The following is a 20,051-nucleotide window of genomic DNA, read 5'->3' on the forward strand; positions in this document are numbered from 1 at the left end:
AAGGTTAAACCACATTACTATGTGCAAACAGTCCAATGATATGTGTTCTCTGCAAATTAACAAGATTATTTCTCTGGCATCCCTTAACTAGTACAGTATCATTAGATTAGGTTTTCAAAAGTTCTGCTGATTTCTCAAAAGGTTTGATACTTTTCTATAACTCAATCTCTCATGTTTCCTGATTTTCATAGCCTTGTCTGCATACTTGTATTGGTAAAATTCTAGTATAGGGGTACCACAAAAATAACATGGATTTCAAAGAAACACATCAGTGGGCTCTAAATGCGATGAAGATTGTTATCTTTATTTCATATAATAATGGATAAAAAATGGGTAGGTTATGGTGATCCAGTAAAATTTGGGGTGAAAGTAAGTGACACACAATTAGACATCAACAGAACCAATGAAAAGCTCACCTAATTTCACCCAGGATTCAATGGTTACATACAATTCAATATCATTGTCAACATACACAATGAACATAGTTGTCGTCTTCCTTCTGCCATGCAGGCTGCATGCAGTGAAAGGAAGTAAACATACATGGAACACAGCAATCACAGCAAATAAACCTCCCAACAAATGAATGCAAACACCATAACATTCAAGTATTTTGTCATCTATGTTGAAAGCAAAGTACTGCTAAGAGCAGTTAGGGTGCATTCATATGTCCTGTTAATTTCCAGAAGTTTCACTTACTTTTATGACACATTTTCTTTCATCTTCATAGCCCTCCTCACATTCATTTCTTCAGTAATATAAAATACAATACTCTAAATCTTAAATGCAAAGGTGAGTAATGTGGCAATTGAGGGTATAACTGGTGTACATGGGGTATTCAGTGTTGTGAATGGAAATGGTGAAGAGCTTGTGGATTTGTGTGCAGAAAAAGGACTGGTGATTGGGAATATCTGGTTCAAAAAAAGAGATATACATAAATATAAATGTGAATAAGAGCAAGGTTATTAGGTACAGTAGGGTTGAGGGTCAAGTCAATTGGGAGGTAAGTTTGAATGGAGAAAAACTGGAGGAAGTAAAGTGTTTTAGATATCTGGGAGTGGATCTGGCTGCGGATGGAACCATGGAAGCGGAAGTGGATCATAGGGTGGGGGAGGGGGCGAAAATTCTGGGAGCCTTGAAGAATGTTTGGAAGTCGAGAACATTATCTCAGAAAGCAAAAATGGGTATGTTTGAAGGAATAGTGGTTCCAACAATGTTGTATGGTTGCGAGGCATGGGCTATGGATAGAGTTGTGCGCAGGAGGATGGATGTGCTGGAAATGAGATGTTTGAGGACAATGTGTGGTGTGAGGTGGTTTGATCGAGTAAGTAACGTAAGGGTAAGAGAGATGTGTGGAAATAAAAAGAGCGTGGTTGAGAGAGCAGAAGAGGGTGTTTTGAAATGGTTTGGGCACATGGAGAGAATGAGTGAGGAAAGATTGACCAAGAGGATATATGTGTCGGAGGTGGAGGGAACGAGGAGAAGAGGGAGACCAAATTGGAGGTGGAAAGATGAAGTGAAAAAGATTTTGTGTGATCGGGGCCTGAACATGCAGGAGGGTGAAAGGAGGGCAAGGAATAGAGTGAATTGGAGCGATGTGGTATACTGGGGTTGACGTGCTGTCAGTGGATTGAATCGGGGCATGTGAAGCGTCTGGGGTAAACCATGGAAAGCTGTGTAGGTATGTATATTTGCGTGTGTGGACGTATGTATATACATGTGTATGGGGGTGGGTTGGGCCATTTCTTTCGTCTGTTTCCTTGCGCTACCTCGCAAACGCGGGAGACTGGAGAAAAAAAAAAAAAAAAAAAAAAAAAAAAAAAAAAACATAAATATATGTATGTGAGTAGGAGGGATAGTCAAAGGGCATTACTGGGTTACATGTAAATTGATGGGAGTGCAAAAGAGAGACTTTTGGATCTTAATGTGTTGAGATGGGCAGCTGGTGGGATGTCTGATCACTATCTTATGGAGGTGAAGGTGAACACTTGTAGAGGTTTTCAAAAAAGAAGAGAATGTTGGGGAGAAGAGTGGTGAGAGTAGGTGAACTTGGAAAGGAGACTTGTGTGAGGAACTACCAGGAGAGATTGAGTGTAAATGGCAAAAGGTGACAGCAAATGATGTGAAGGGAGTGGGTGAGGAATGGAATGCATTTAGGGAAGCAGTGATGGCTTGTGCAAAAGATGCATGTGGCATGAGGAAGGTGAGAGGCGGACAGCTTAGAAAGGGTAGAAATTGGTAGGATGAAGAAGTAAAGTTGTTAGCAAAAGAGAAAAGAGAGGCATTTGGACGATACTTGCAAGGAAGGAGTGCAAATGACTGGGAAATGTTTAAAAGAAAGAGGCAGGAGGTCAAGATAAAGGTGCAAGGGTTGAAAAAAATGGCAAATGAGAGTTGGGGTGAAAGAGTATCATTAAACTTGAGGGAGGATAAAGAGATGTTTTGGAAGGAGGTAAATAACATACATAAGACAAGAGAACTAATGGAAACATCGGTGAAGGGGGTAAGTGGGAAAGTAACAACAGGTATTGATGAAGTGAGAAGGTGATGAAGTGAGTACTTTGAAGGTTTGTTGAATGTGTTTGATGATAGAGTGGCAGATATAAGGTGTTTTGGTTAGGGTGGTGTGTGAAGTGAGGTCAGAGAGAATGGTTGGTTACGAGAGAAAAGGTAATGAAAGCTTTGTGGAAGGTAAAATCCAGCAAGGCAGCACGTTTGGATGGTACTGCAGTGGAATTTATCAAAATAGGGGTGACTGTGTTGTTGATTGGTTGGTAAGGATATTCGATGTATTTATGGCAAATGAGTGTGATGTGGAATTCTACCATAGCCCCCAAGATGAAACACAATGAATCATCATAAAGGGTAAGATTCAGAGCAGATAAGGCTGGCAGGAAATGCATCATGCATTACAGTAGCGATCTGAAACAAAGTTTGGAAAAAGGCCAGATGTTGATGAAGATATATGGAGATTCAGATAGATAACTAAAAGGTATCTGCAAGATACAGATACCAAGTTAGACTTTTCAAAAAGAAAATTCAGAGGGATAACAAAATAGGAATGTAGCCATACAAGCCAATATCAATCCTATTCTATTTTGAAAATCTGTAAATAATACAATAAGAAATTGTATCCCACAATTAATTAGGGAACAATACTGACTAGGATGATATACAGATCATGGTCTGTACAGATGATAAAAAAGTAAAAACTTTAGGAAAGTTCTCTGTTTGTGTATTCAATGAGATGGATAAATGACATATACATACCCAAAACATGAATGTTGAGGGTCATGAAATTCTTTGGGCAAGCTACAATTACAAAAGATATTGTGGTGAAGCCTCCCTGTGCTTAAAAAAAACGTATCACCACGTCCTGATGGATACCAGTCAAGGATGTTAAAGTTGAAAGGTGTCATCAAATATTCACTAGCATTCTTATGTGCAATTTCACTGACAAGTAAGGTCCCTGGAAAGCTCTTGTCTCTGTAATTCTAAAAAAAGAAGTGAAAGAACCCATCCATTAATCATAGGCCTGTTTGTTTATCAGTGTCATTGCAAGGTTCTGACAGTTCATTCTCACATTTTCCTGTTTGTATGAAACATGAAAATTCAGACACATTGAGAGATGTAGAAGCACAGAAGCTGCAAGAGGATGTACTGATATTACAAGCATACCTGATAAATGGAAGGTCAAATTTTATTTAGAAAAATTTAAAGTTTCCTATATGTACATAATAGATCTACGGCAAAAGACAATAAATATTACACCACAGGAAAGCAAGATAGAATCCAGAGACTGTGAACAATGAAAAAGACATTGGATTATATAAGGACCTTTGATTGTCCTTTGAGCATAAAAAAAAAGTTAACAGCACCAATGAACTAATTCACAAGTTATATGTATCTTGATCAAGAGGCATTTCCATTATCATATAATGCTAGTTAGACCACATTTGGATTTTGTAATATCATTTGGCATCCCTTCAAGTTAAACAACATAGGTATGATTGAAATGTTCAAAAGAGATCCATCAGACTAATCAGCTCACCAAGGATCATAAGCTGAAAGCTAGAGCTAAATTTGCCAACCTTAGCTTATACATGTAACAGGGGCAACATGATTAATGTCTACAAGATCTTGACTAGGCTATATGATAACGATAAATGTTAGAGAGAACTGAAACACTGCAATGATAGAATGATAAAAGGGCAAGCTTTGATGCAACACAAGGAAGGGTGCAGATTGGATGTTAGCAAACACACTTCATGCAAATGGTTGTGAATATGTGGAACTTTCTGCCCGGTGAAACTTCTCAAAACTCATCAATGAATGCCTTTGAACACCACTTAGATAAGTTTTAGGAGCATCAGCCAATATTCTAGGACTTTCACACCACAGTTGTTATAGAGAGATACCAAATACAGCAGCAATCAGGACAAGAGGCATTTAGACGCACCTAGTGCTTACTGGCAGTTAAGTGTATCAAAAGTACTCTGAAACTGTCTGACCTATTCTTACATTTATCAACCTCCACATCTTTCCCCCGAAATGCATAACCCTCACTACTATTGCCTTTATCTAAAGTCATTCAATAATGTATAATGCTGTAAATACTGCTCAGCGACTGTATTTTCTAAGCACTACAACAGCAATGTATGACAAAATCTCTCATTATCCAAAGGTAATAACAAGGCATATGCAGAGCTAAACTAGACTCTACCAGCCCTAAATTTTCCTGGAGCTTCACATATCTCCCTACTACTGAGTTATTAATACTGTACTATGGACATGAATTAGGATCGAATGCATGTAAATAGATTCTTTACTTCTTCCAGGTATTTAGTACTTGGGAACAATTTTGAAGCATTATTTTTTTTCCTACATAAAGTGACAGAAGGGCTACAATGACCAGGTAAAACGTGAAGTATAATTGTAACATCATAGTATAAATCACCATAATCTGTGAAAACCTCACCTAACTTCACTTATGGGCCAAGATTTATGTTTGCCTTCAATATTATCATCAAAATATACCAAAGGCATTGTTGTCATCTTCATTCTTTCAAGCTGGTCACATGGGGTTTGAGTAAGTTAACAGTCAGCAAACACTAAACACATAAATCAAACAAAATCCAGGAAATGAATGCAAATGACATGACATTTACATTTCTACAATAAAATAGAAAAGGGTTTATCTAGGGGTAATCTATCAGTCTATCTGAAATGCTAATGCATCTGAATGTTTACCAAGTGATTCTGTTTGGCAATGTTTAAGAATTAAAGTAACATGTAGAGCATGATATGGAGTATCATAACTTCATGAGTGATATCAAATAACACAACAGTAGAATATCAGTAAAATCAAGGGGTTAAAGCAAAAGTAAAAATTAAATCTACCTTAAAAGTCATAAATTAACTTTCAATATTCTACTCAATATATACCAGTCACACCCATTTATAATTGAACACTGTCAAAATGAGCGTCAACAAACAAACAACATAGCAAGCAGCCAAGCAATTCACAGCAGTAGAAAAATTTAAAGTTGGTTCACCAGCATGGCTTTTTTTCTCTTCTAAAAACAAATCCTGCCTCACAAACCTATTTGAGGCAACTGCAATTATGGAAACAAACCCTCAAAAAGCTTTCGACACTATGTCCTACAGACAACTATGTCAAAAGCTAATGGAGCTATGGCATTAGGAGCAAAATCCTCGAATGAATTATGCTTTCCTAGCTGACCGAGGAATGAATTTTTGTCTTGGAAATCGCTAAAGTACTTCGAGAAGGCTACACTTAACAGTAGTGTTCCATTTGGCTCTCTTACTGGTCTTCTATTCATCATATACATTAGTGACCTCCCTGAAATACTAGTGTCATCAAGATGTTTGCTGACGACACCACTCTCTTTATCAAAGTCAATGAGAGGCAGAAGAGAGAACTAAAAGAAAATAATCTGAAGATCAGTAGTACAGATACTAGCATCTGGTATATAATGTTGAAAAATGCAAGAAGTTGCATATGGATCATGGTAATAAAGGCTACAAATATAAATTGGCCATTCAAGATGGAACACTGCACATTTTGAAGGAGGTAAGAGAAGACTTGAGTGCATGGATCAAGCATAACCTGAAACCAAGTCTTTAATGTGTAACAGCTGCAGCCTAGGTATGAATGTCTTAGGACAGATCAGATAACATTTCATATGCATAGATAGTAAATTAATTATACTATATGAAACCAGGTAAAACCTAGACTACACGTGTCTGCAATGGAACTCAATTCATGTTTTGACAGAGTGCAGGCAAGGGCCACCAAGTTAGCTCCTAGCCAGAGGCAGTGCTCTTATGGTGTGAGGCTCTGTTGTATGAAACTGCTGCCACTTTTCAAAAGGCAAAGAGGGAAAAATGACCCAACTGAAGCTTCAAAGGTTTGGAGGATATGAATGATTTATTTTTTAATCTAGCAGCACACAATCTCTCAGGAGTTGCAGTCTTAAACTGTACAAGAAATATTTCAAATTAGAAACTAGGACAAACTTTTTAATCAAAGTGAGATATATAGATGTTTGGCTGAAACCCCATAAGTCAGTGGTCTTAAGTCAGCCCCAAATAAGTACTGAAGCTTGTTAGGATATGGATATGAAAATTAGACAATGATGTTCAATTCAACCAATAATCTGTAACTGAAGTACATTATCATTATGGCTACTAAGTTATGCTTTTTGTAGGCTTTGCTGATATTTTGTAGGTAATTTACCTAATCTAGTCAACTCCACATTTTCCCATGTATCTAAAACCCTTACGAGTATCACCATATTTTACATGGTTCAGTCAAACATAGTAAAGTAAAACCCTGATTCAACTAACTTCAGAAACAACAGACACTGTTCCAATTCCAAGAAAGCAGTCTGTACTGATATAGACTTGGTCCTGATGTTCTGTGCATGTGCCGACTGGCATCTGCTGTACAAGTTCATATAGACTTTATCATATATTACACTGACATATCAACTGATGAAGTGCTAGCCTATCGTTAAGGTTTTTGTGCATGTAAGGAAATCAAATAAGGAAGCAGTACCAGATTATGACTCAGCTGAGGCATGATTCCTTCAAACATGTTGCTCCTTCTCACCACAACTCTCTACTAATAATCAGCCATGGGAGCATCACTGCTCCTCAGACTTGGAATAAAAGTTTTTCTGGGTCACCACTAATGATCATGGCAATATTAAAACCTATCAAACACAGCTATCTATCTTTCTACATCTATGATGCCTGTTCCCTCCAGGAACTCCCATCAAAGGGCAAAAGAATCTCCACTTATCGTTGTCCTTACATGCCTCCCTCACACACCTCATGCATTTCTCTCTCTTCAGGACTCTTCCACTCTACTTCCCCATGTCACTTGTCATTTTCCTCTCACACTTACTCCTTTTAATGTACTATCATACACTCTCCTTGGTAACTTCCTGTCTTGCATTCTTTCCACATGCCCAAACCAACTCAAAGTATTAGCATTACACACGCTACCACCCCACAATTCATTCCCTTTGCATTCCCTGTCATACTAAATCTCTCATACACCCCTCATTTCATTCTTCATTCCATACAGTCATACCACATGCTCCTCTAAAATAGCTCATTTCCATAGCCTTGACTCTTGAGCTGAGTGATTCGTTCCATGTCCATGTTTCAGCTGCATAACACTCAGGATTGGGAGGATAAAGCTGTCCCTTAATTCCTTCTTCACTTCCATACTTAAGCCTCTGCCTTTCATTATTCTATTAAGAGTCACAGTGACTCTTCTACTCTGGACTACTCTTTCCTTCCATATCATCAAACTTACTCCAGATAGCCACCAAAATACGTAAATTCTGTCACCTCTTCCAGTCTCTCTCTCTCTCTCTCTCTCCCCAACCCCATATCTAGACCACGGTTTAGTACATTCTCACTCTACAGGGCTTTGCAAAATCTATACTTTCACTGTTTCCTTCCAAACAACATCACTTTTACTCATATATACCTTCAACTGCCTAAACTTACACAATTCATGAAACATACAACCTTCTGCAATTTCTCTCTACCCTCAGCAATTATCATCCATAAGCAAGCTTGTCACTTGCCACTGTACTTTACTACCACACTCCATCTCTGAATCCCCTTTCCCTAGTTTTGCTTTCATATATCTTAACACACCATCCATATGCATGTTAAAAAGCCACGTTGACATCACACAGCCCTGCCTCACACACACATGAATACCAAAACTTTTACTCAACTCTCCATCTATTCTTACACATGCATTTGCTCCTCTATAGAAGGCTTTCACACCATCCAACAGTTTACAGGCACCACAGAAGTAACCAATTTAGAGAAGATGCTTACAAGTGAACTTATATCTAGAAGTGATTTAGGTTGAGGGGAGGTGATCAGTAGAACTTTTAACCCCACAGTAATACATGACTAGTTAGGAAGGCTGTGATGATCTGGGGAAATGTGGCATAACTATCACCACATAATACATGACTAGTTGGGAAGGCTGTGGTGATCTGGGAAAATGTGGGGTAACTATCGCCACAAAGATCTGATTCATATATCCCTTACCTTTCCCAAAACCCTCTTGTTCCTCATTTATTTTGCATTCAGTCACTTCCATCACTATCAATCAACACTCTTCCATGTACTTTTCCTAGTATATTTAAGACTTACCACCCCCTATAATTACTACATACATCCTTAGCACCTTTTGCTTTGAATTAAGGAACAATAATAGCTTTCACCCATTCATCAGGCACAACCTTTGGCTTCTATGCTAAATTACATATCAAATGCAACCACTTTATCACACTTTCTCCTCCATACTTCAGCCATAATCCCATCCACTCCAGCACCTTTCCCACCTTCAACATTATTATTGCCCTTTTCACCTCCCTTCTTGCTACTTGCATCCTTTTCCTTCCATCCTCCATACCATACACATAACTGCTGCCTCTCCCATATTTCATCAGTTTTTCAAAATACTTTTTCCATCTTCCTTTCAATTCGTCCTTTTGATTCAGCTACTCCCACTCCTTACTTCTCACATTCACATTTCCACTCTTACTGCCACCTTTTCCTTTTTCACCTCATCCCAATACAATTTCTATCCTTCCCTATGCTTTTCTCTCATCTCTCTTCCAAAATCTTCATTGACTCTTTCTTTGTTTTTATCAATTATCTTCTTAACATTCAGCTTACACATCTTATATTCTACCCTGCTCCTTTGTTGAACTTCCACTGATACATTCCTTTTACGCAATCTATCATATGCTATCTTCTTTTCTTCCGAAGCATTTCTAATCTGGTCCATCCACCATGCATCACACCTTTTATTCTTATACATCTTAACCTTGAATTCACCTACTTATTCTAAAATCTTTAACAGACTTTCTTTAAACAACTTAAACATCTCAATCACACATGATTGTATTCCTACATCTAGAGCACCTTAATCAAAATTTTTTGTAATCCTTCTTTCATACTTTTTCTTGCATTCTAGCCAATTTACCTTCTCTCTTGTGAACACTTTTGTCTCTCCACTTTTATAACCAATAAGTAAAAATACTTTTAATTACATTATTTAAAACAACTTACAATGTTCATATGTGTATTTTTGACCATATGGTCATTCCTGTACTGAGTAATACATCAAAATATACAGTAACGGACACCCCCAATTACCACTTATATATGAAAGTTATGTTGTACTCTAAACCATGCTCTGCAGCTGTTATTTTATTTCTAAATGATTATCTTAATACTGCAATACAAAATCACTCAACACCACTGCAGATCTAAACTAGCAAATTACTAATTCAAGTTTAAATGAGATTTTTACAAAGCAACTATTTTCAGAAAAGCTTCCCTTACTTTAACCATACATTCTCCTAGATCATCATTGCCTTCCCAATTAGTCATGTATTACCGTCAGGTTAAAAATTACTGCGACATATCATCTCTCAATCTAAATCTAAATCACTTCTAAATATATGTTCACTTATAAGCACTTTCTCCAAATCAATTGTCAATTCTGTGGTACCCTTAAATTGGAAATCTAAATATGATCGTGTAAATACTGGACATGAAGTAGTGTCAAGTTTATGGCATTCTTCAGATGGTATAACCCCATTACTTATGTGAGGAAGGATAATAAACAGGTATTTGTGTAGTATTCCATTACCAGGTGATTACCATACCGTCATGTATGGTATGGTACTCACCTGGTCATGTATGGTTTGAGCCAGAGGTAGCATATGGTTAGCTGAGGTGTATAACACTATGAAATATAAAGTGTTCCTGTAATTGGGTTTATTTTTTGCAAAATACATGTAAAATATTTATATAAATAACTGAGAGGTTAGCACCTCAATTTTACACAAATGTGGTCGACTCACACCAGCACAAAATATGTTACGTTGCTTTCCAAGTTGATATCTTTTTTCCCCACATCTGAAATACACCTGGTTTTTCCTATGTCAGCCGTGTGTACCTCTGGTTACATTAGACATTCCTGACCACATCATAGTTTTCCACGGTTTATGTTTCTGCCGAACCATTTGGAAATATGTCAGGGTCATTACCAAGACTCTAGCCCTTCAACGTCTTCATAAAGTGGCCCTCATGCAGAAAAAGGCTGTACTATTCAGTGTCCCTCGGCCAATTCAACACAAGCATATAGGTAATTACAAGTCTATTTAGCTATTCCAGTTGTATATTGGAAACTCCGAGCCATTACATGTTTATGGTTTTCAATATTACCGTAAATGGGCGTGTCACACTGCATGGGTAGGTTGGCTGGGAGGTCCCAGCCTAGTGTGGCGATGGCTGCTCTGGCAGCTACCGCAGAGACGAGGAGGACATAATTTATCAGTACAAGGCGCTGAATGTAGTCAATTCCCCTGACACATCAGTCAACTTCCTCAAGAAACATTGTGGCTGATAATAACACTAGCAAGGTAGAGGGAGAGGAAGGTGAGCATCACGCTATACCATCAAATCCTACAAGTATATAATCCTATACCACTAAGGTGTATGAATCGGCTTCCATGAACCTCCTGATCCTTTTCTCAGACAACGATTCTGTCGTCTATATTTACGTCATGAGGAGGCGGGTCTGCTTGTGAAAGTTTAACAAAATTTCCATATATGGGCTCTAATATAAGGTGTTTCTCATCATAAATCATCTTGATAACTCTCCGGATCAGTAATGGCACCCAGGGGTATGTCTTATTTGAAATGTGGAGAGATATAAAGTGGACGGGTATGACGGCTTAGCAACCTCTACCATTCAATGTGAGAAGGGAAAACCAGATCTCAGTCTCATCACACCATATTAAGTTCTCTGCATCTTTTGGGTATTACCTTCGTAAGTGTTCTTCTTAGTATCTCTAGTGCTAGATTTTCAAAAATATTCTCCCAAAATGTCTACATTTCGCTAAATTTCTTAGCTGATATACGTTAGTTGGTGCCGGACACTCAAATCATAAGAATTTTTATTTAATGCATAAAAATTGTCACTTTCCATCTATAATTTCATAATTAATTTCTGGGTTAATGCATATTTTAGCTGTAAATGAAATGCTCAAAGGATCAAACTTCACCCTCAATTAATTTCGAATTATTTTCCGAGAACATTTTCTTTCCAAGAAATTTGACTCAGGCCTTTGGCAGTACTGCCATGAGTTGACACTGTAGAGGAAGCTTTGCTCTCTAAGGTTTCCATCTCTTATCCTTGCATCTCATTCACATAAGACTTATCAGTCTAGTATAGTTACTCTTTACTTGGATCATCTTGTCGTACGAGTCCACAACTCTATGGCTGAAGAAATGCTTTCTCAAAAAAAAAAAAAAAAACTTTGACAACGTCATTGTGTGGCCATCTTGAAAATCATTTCTGGTTATCACGTTACCATTTCTCTCCCTCTTTAACATACACCTTACAGAGGGTCTCAACATGGAGATTATAGTACAGTTCTTCCTACATTTATATGAACTCACTGGCGTGGCTGGCTGACTTGCGGTAAATTATAGTTTCGGGTGAAATACATCGGCGTTTATATCTTCTTAAACATCTGGTCATCCATGAACATGATGATTGTGTTCATAATGAGAATATAATTAGTCTCCCACCCTCACGAGCCTCCTCCAGGGATGTTTTGGTGGCTAGTTCAACGAGTGGTTGGGTGGTTAGCTTGGCCTCAAGACCTATCAACTACCCAGGTTGGTTATGGCCGTCAAAGTTGAACACCTTTAGATGTTCAAGATGATTATAAGAGCATATATATACATACTCTCTCACTAGAACTCTAAATCTTTTTGTAAAATATGGTACGAGGGTTGGCCTGTCTCTCGCCTTTGTTTGTGTTTTTATACCATGACGGCATTTTCTGGGATTAGATTTTTACCAGGTGGGTCATCAGTCACAGCTGGGTGCTGCCCCTCCACCCAACCCTTACCATCTGTTTGTTTCACATTTCATCATGCTCGGTCATCGAACTTTGGAATTAACGTCCAAATTATATTTCTCGTTTAGTTCATATTTCGAAGACCATGTAATTAAGGTAGTCTTGGGCCATATTTTCCTGGTTTATATCTTCATTCATCCATTGGGTTCTGCTGTGTCTTTCCTTCAACTCTTCATTCATCATGACTTTCGCCCCAGGTGGTGCATGATCACCCTTAACACCAGTGGCGTTTTCAGTTGGCACACTCAGTGTGGTGCCACCTGTCCACCTTGTGCTAGTTGGTGTAGAATTCCAGTGTTCTGTAGGGCCTGACCCACTCACTGACTACACCACTTCAGTATCTTTCATTCATCTCATATTTTCTTTCTTTTCTTTGGAGGATTATGATCATTTGTCATATAACTGAGGTGACCTTGGCTAGGATATTGTTCCACCTATTTTCTTAGCCAGGTTGAGGATGTAACCATTAACTAAACAGCCCAAAGTGTGTGTGTTTAATTGCTTCTCTTTTTAATGGTCGGGCAGGTCTTTATAATCATCGTCTCAGTTATCTTCTAATTTTGGCCAGATATCTTTTTAAACATTGCTTCCTTAAACATGTATCATTTTTGGCTCTACCCTACGTCGTTCATGGCAATTTGTCTTTGTATTTTTAAAGAAGGGTTACTATTAATCTGATGAATATCAGAGCCTTATTTTATACTTTGTTGTGGCTGCAGCATGTGTTATTTTTTTCTATAGTTAAGATGAAAGGGCACTGGGGATGGGAGTACATGAGAAGGAGAGACAGCGAAAGATCTGATGGTTCATGACGAGTTTATCTGATGTCTTACTTTATAATGTGATTCAAACCAGATAGTAAAAGCAGAGGGCACCTCCCCACCCACCTCTCCCTCCGGCTCAATCGCTGGCAGGAAATATGAATTTAAGAAATATGAATTTCATAGACAAGTGTGAAAGGGAAAAGGTTCGTATCAGTGTTACAAACTGCTGAACTGTGAAAAAAAAACACGTTAAAATACATCTTCCTAGAGTAGGATTATTCACTGATAATAGATCTATGTCATTGGAATACTTGTGTAACCTTGGATGTACTACGCGTGGTGAGATAAGTGAAGACATATACATGACTGAAAAGACAGGCCATAAAGAGGAAGATATAGACTTTTGAAGTCACGAATGACAAAAGTGTGTCAGACGCAAACTTTTGGAGTGTTCTGTAGTTGTTTTGTGATGTATCAGGCCAGGATTAGTACCTTAATCTTGCTCAGAGTTCTTAGTATTGACTGCCACGTAGTTCATGTTCTGGAGGGAACAGGGTTACCTAAGAGGGTTTCCTTGCATTCCCTCCCTGCAGTCGTCAAACTTCTTAACACAATAATGTATCTTATATTTTTGTGCCAGTGCGTTGATCATCTTCACCGTGTGTGTGTGTGTTGTATTCTGCTTTTGATTTCCCCATTAACATTAGTTTGGGCATCTTTACAGCGTTGGTGGAGAGTATGTTTACAAACCTGCCCCACGCAGGTCTACCTGCAGCTGACCATCTGCTGTTGGCAGGTTAGGTTCTCATGGCAGGTGAGGTTCTCATGGCAGGTTAGGTTCTCATGGCAGGTTAGGTTCTCATCCTTGGCGTCTGGTAACACTAGTTCCCTCCCGTGGCAGTCAACTGTCAACCTTGTAACTGTTGATATTACTTTCCGTGTCACCTTAAGTCTTAGCTTCGCTAGCATTCTCTCTCGTCACCAGCACCGTCTGCCTCCAACCTCAGTAATCCTTGTTCTAGTTTTTAAGTAATTCTTGTTTCAAAGAGCTATAATTGGCCTGTGGTATACAATTCCAGGGCCAGCTGTAACTGCCCACTGGTATACCATATCCGGGCCACTATAACTGACCACTGGTATACCATCTCTGGGCCATCTATGAGTGGCTAGTGGTCCACCAGCCTCCATTTGCCTTCGTGTGATTCTCTGAACCAAAGAATTAACACAAATTTTGTCAGTTTAATTTCTTTCTTATCCACTGTATTCATAGCAGAACTTTTATCAGTTACTGTACTCAGAGCTTTTATAACTCCTTATACCCGACAACAAAGCTTTTATCTTAGTTTTGGAAAAGAAATATAAGAGGAAAGAGCAGTTGCTTCTGTATAAAGTATATAAATCAGACGTTTAGATTTTACCGACGTCAGCGGCCATTTTTATTTTGCACCCAATGCTCACCTGTGAGCGGTAGCGCAAAAGGATTACAAAGCTTACAAAATTGTCTTTCGTCAGACCCCAGTGGGTGGACAATTATGGTACAGCTGTTACAAAAGTTCGTCCATTACATAACCTCACAGTCATTCATATGGTAGACTCAGCCATAATATGCAAAAAAATATAACATCTGAATGTCAGGTATCGAACCATGGAACAATAAATTGTTGTGCCATATCTTGCAAGACAGGGTTGGGTTTGCTCTTATCCAGTTCTCTTTTTTCATAACTGAAGACAGTGTTGTACTGGGCGTCTATATTTACAAAACACAACTAGATATGCCAAAGTACTAATCATCCCAATAGCCTTGCACACGCAACCTAGCTAAGGTAATAAATAACTAATGTTTATTGGTTTGGGTTACTTTCTCCATACACATTATCTTCTTTTTTATCGTCTATTTACTTCAAACAGATCAGTTAGTTCCTTCCTGATTACAGTCTTTAAATGTCAAATAGGCAAAAGGTGTGTTCATCACCCTATTTACCTAGTGTAAGATAAAACATTATCATACTCATGGAAAGCTATTTCACATGAATCTGTATCAGTTCTGTTGACACATGTGTGATTACTGTGTGTGTGTTACGAGGAGAGTTGTATATATGTGATTACTGTGTGTGTGTTACGGAGAGAGAGTTGTACATATGTGATTACTGTGTATGTTACGGAGAGTTGTACATATGTGATTACTGTGTGTGTGTTACGAGGAGAGAGTTGTACATATGTGATTACTATTTGTGTGTTACGAAGAGAGAGTTGTACATATGTGATTACTATTTGTGTGTTACGAAGAGAGAGTTGTACATATGTGATTACTATTTGTGTGTTACGAAGAGAGAGTTGTACATGTGATTACTTTGTGTGTTACGGGGAGAGAGTTGTACATATGTGATTCCCCGTCTATTAACCATGTATATATGTACTATGTCATTACCCCTATGTATGCACACACATCCTAGTATATAACATGTCGTTACCCTTATGTATGTACATATCCTAGTATGTACCATGTCATTACCCCTATGTATGCACACACACACACACATACATCCTAGTATCTACTAGGTCATTACCCCTATGTATATACACACATCCTAGTCTTTACCAGGTACCTGGCGTGGTACATTTTGGTCTCAGGATATCTGAGACGAGTTATAAGGAGAGAGGATCAGAGATAATTAAACTATGATTGTCATTTGTTTAAGCTCAAGACAAACGAATCTGGCGAACAGTTCAGTATTTTAAATGGATGATTATTAATTCTTCTGTGATCTATTACCATTAGGTGTATGGTTATCAATTCTTCTGTAATCTATTACCATTAGGTGTATGGTTATTAATTCTTATAATCTATCACCATTAGGTGTATGGTTATCAATGCTTCTGTAATCTATTACCATTAGGTTGGGTCACAATGGCGTTATTCCACCCACGTAAGGAATGGTGTTTTTCAGATATGGTCTGCTATTAAGTGTGGCTGAACGCGCTGTGGCTTTTGTTAATTGTGATCAACTTAACTACTGCAAACACAATCATATCAGTGGCTGTTCTGTGGATCCATTTGGAGATGATGGCTCTTGTGCCTCAACAATTGAGCAGCGACAACATTATCGACCAAGCTGATCCTCCACTGCCGTCATGAGAATCATTTCAATCACTTCTTCGTCCTCCATATGGTCTTTCATGATGTACACCATCACTAAGGTCGTATGGTATGATGTCAAGGCTTCCTATTTTCATCTTTATCGTCAGGCCACAAGTACCTTTATCATGGAAGCCCCCCCAAGACTGGTGCGTAGAGATGTATGGGAGTTTTTACATATGCCAAGTACATCATTATAGCAGTTCTTACATCAACATTGGGGTCTAACCCATCTCAGCATTGAGCTTATGTGTACACAGTCATCTGCAGTCCAGGGCACTAAGGTACCCAGATACCTCAAGAAGAGACATAAACGATAGATTTCTTATCAGTTTTCAACTTAATGGTCTACTCGGACTAATTTGTTTATCAGACTCCTTAGCTCTGCAGAAATGATGAGCTTAAGCCTATAATAATGTTGCGTATGTAGGTAAGAATGATTGGAATATGACAACATACGTTGATGTGTTCATGAATACTACATCATCAACCTAAATAACTGACGTACCTGGGACTTCTCGCGAGTGACAGTGAGGCAATGATTCATACATCAAACAATGTGGGACTCGTTAAGGAATGCTACGCTGTTGTAACTTCTCCCGTAACCGTGAAATTGTAAAACAATACAACGTATCTTTTTGGCTGGTGAGGTATGTATCCAGTACTATCTTTTTGGCTGGTGAAGTATGTATCCAGTACCAAAGTGGACCTACCTTAGTGTATTTTAGTTTGTTTATACACTATCACTTACAGCTCACACAAATATGGTGTATTTGTGCCGTATATCTCCATAAACTGTTAAAAAAAATGTTGACATAGTCATGTCCACTTCTGTCATGGGTATAATAATGGCTATCAGTCAAGTAACATGTTCTCCTTGTGTGTGTGTGTGGGAGACTATTGCTACATCCTCCTCTCAACAGCTTGGCAATGGAAGATGAATGGGACACACATCATGCAGCTGGTCATGTTTGGGTCCTGGATCATGGGTGTACAATCCTCGCCAGGGGCACCGCCCTTCTGCCCAGTGGTAAGGTTCACCTCCATCCACCTCACACTTCCTTCTTATGCATCAATTGGTTTAATATTATTTCTATCTCTGGATTGTCTGTACAAATAGAAGGCCATTTGGTGATGATTGTCCTGGTTGTCTTACTAGTCCTCATAATATTTTTCAAGGATTTTCTTTGAGGAGTGTGTTGATTGCTTATGATCAATAATTCGTTCCCTCGCCTCTGGTCATCACCACCTGCTGTTAGGCTGGCCACAGATTTCTCAGTCCGGGGTCATCATAACACTGGTATGGGCCATGATTATTATTATTTTTTTTTTTTTTTTTTTTTTTTTACAAAGTTTACCTCATACCCTTTGTTACCTGTCAGATAAAAACTATGAACTGATTGCTTGTTCTCATATCATTTGCTATCTTTCACCTCTTATATTTGGCAACATACAAGATAAAGTTTACCACAGGTTTATATACAGGAGGTCACTGGTGAATGTGATCAGACAAAATCATCAACAGTGTGATAATTATGAGTGGTGTAGGTTGTGATAATTATGAGTGGTGTAGGTTGTGATAATTATGAGTGGTGTAGGTTGTGATAATTATAAGTGATGTAGGTTGGGATAATTATGAGTGATGTAGGTTATGATAATCATGAGTGGTGAAGGTTGGGTTAAAGCCTATACACCCACTTAAATGCGAGTTCGTTAATAATCATTTGACCTATACTATATCCATTTAGGAGTGAAATTCATCTGTAGCCACACGTGTCAAAATAATATAAGGTCACTCAGTTTTTGGGTGGAGCTTTTAAGTAGGCAGCCAGCTGGGAGAGGAGGTCCAGAATGGGTCCAGATGTATGTATAGGAAGGTGGTTGGGAGGTGCTTCAGACGTTTATAAACATTGAGTGTAAAGTGAACTTGTACCTTGGTATTATGGTACTGCACCTGGTCGGGAGTGTGAGAGGTAAGGTTGATGAGGCAATGGCTACTTCACAGTACAACAGACAAGTATTAGCTGTTCTAGGAGTATATGTCAATAGACAATATACCTGGAGGTATACCAGAAGGTGTTGAGACATCCTTTAGCAGGAATATAATAGCAGGAGGGCGCATCAGCAAGGTAGACATATATTATTTTACAAATCTTAAGTTCATAATCTTTGCTGATCATCACAGGCGAGTATTGTGGTGTGATTTCATCACAGCCATGTTCCTCTTACCTAGCACTGTCGTAGGCGAAATCTCTTTGATGAAGCTGAACGAGATAATTTTTTTTTTTCTGTATTTCTTGAGTTGATACTTTTGTCACTGTTACATGGATCAATTCCCCGTGTAGCATTATCTCTCTCCTAAGTGAGATGTCTAAGGTACGACTCGTTTCGTTTATCTCATTCATCTTCTCCTTACCATCATCATCATCATCATCACTTTAAGTAAAAATAACAACTTTATCTCATGGCACCCACACTATCACGAAGCGCCACACACACACACACACACACACACACCTCTTCATTTTGCTTTTAGATTTCTGTGGCTTTCAGTGAACGTCTTTGTTTATCTTCAGGTTGCTCGTCCAGGACTCGTTCCCTCAGTGTGACCAGCGGCTGACACACGGCCTCCCAGTACGACAACATCTGCTAACGGCTGGACAATAGGAGTCGGTGGGGCTGCCTGGGGGTGGCTGTGGTGCCGGTGGGGCTGCCTGGGGGTGGCTGTGGCGCCAGTGGGGCTGCCTGGGGGTGGCTGTGGCGCCGGTGGGGCTGCTGGGGTAGGTGTCGGCCACGGCTGCCAGCTTGGTCAGTGGGAGGAGGCGCTGCAGGAGAGGTAGCGAGCCACACCGACATCCCGAGCTGCTGGCGGGTGACGCGCTTGTCTTCGGTCAAGTCATCGTCAGTGGGGACTCCTGTCTTGCTCCAGGATAGTGGGGACTCCTGTCTTGCTCCAGGATAGCGGGATTTTGGACATTAAGTCCTCGAGTTCTAAACACTTGTTTATCACTGGTGGAGCCTGCCTGATGGACATCACTGGTGGGGCCTGCCTGACGGACATCACTGGTGGAGCCTGCCTGATGGACATCACTGGTGGAGCCTGCCTGATGGACATCACTGGTGGAGCCTGCCTGATGGACATCACTGGTGGAGCCTGCCTGATGGACATCACTGGTGGGGCCTGCCTGATGGACATCACTGGTGGAGCCTACCTGATGGACATCACTGGTGGGGCCTGCCTGATGGACATCACTGGTGGGGCCTGCCTGATGGACATCACTGGTCCTGGGATGACTGCCGACACCTGAACATGACGTATGTTGGCCAAGCTTCCAGGCGACCGTCTGTGCATGTCCTTCACTTTAGCTCCTTGAGCGAGGACTGTGTTGCCTGGCGCTCCAGCAACACCCGAGGATGATGGACGAAATCCAGTGTTGTTATGTGTTCTTGGTGTTAAGACAGGATAATCATGAGGGCATTGTTCTGTAGCGTCGGTACTGAAATTATCTTCCTGACAAATTGACCTGGTCTTCAACTTCCATACTGAGTGATGTGCGCAATGAGACCTGATGCCCTGGGCAACTCAAAGGTGGGCCGTTTTGATAACTCTTTCTTTCCCTACACCTCCAAGCTTTGGAACTCTCCATT

At 39.5% G+C, this 20,051-nt stretch overlaps 1 protein-coding gene across 2 annotated transcripts in view; it reads right to left on the reverse strand.

Annotated features, from left to right (window-relative positions):
• CenB1A (Centaurin beta 1A) overlaps positions 1–10,985 on the reverse strand; it is a 243,769-nt gene extending 232,784 nt beyond the window's left edge. The window contains exon 1 of one of the 2 annotated variants that reach the window (XM_071658690.1): positions 10,798–10,985. In XM_071658690.1, coding sequence (XP_071514791.1) covers positions 10,798–10,822 — 25 coding nt within the window. In that variant the 5' untranslated portion in view covers positions 10,823–10,985. The remainder of the gene's footprint in view (positions 1–10,797) is intronic. The other variant, XM_071658691.1, reaches the window with a different exon arrangement.
• Between the last annotated feature and the right edge of the window lie 9,066 nt (positions 10,986–20,051).

Source organism: Panulirus ornatus, chromosome 67 (assembly GCF_036320965.1).
Source record: "Panulirus ornatus isolate Po-2019 chromosome 67, ASM3632096v1, whole genome shotgun sequence".
Lineage (NCBI taxonomy): Eukaryota > Metazoa > Arthropoda > Malacostraca > Decapoda > Palinuridae > Panulirus > Panulirus ornatus.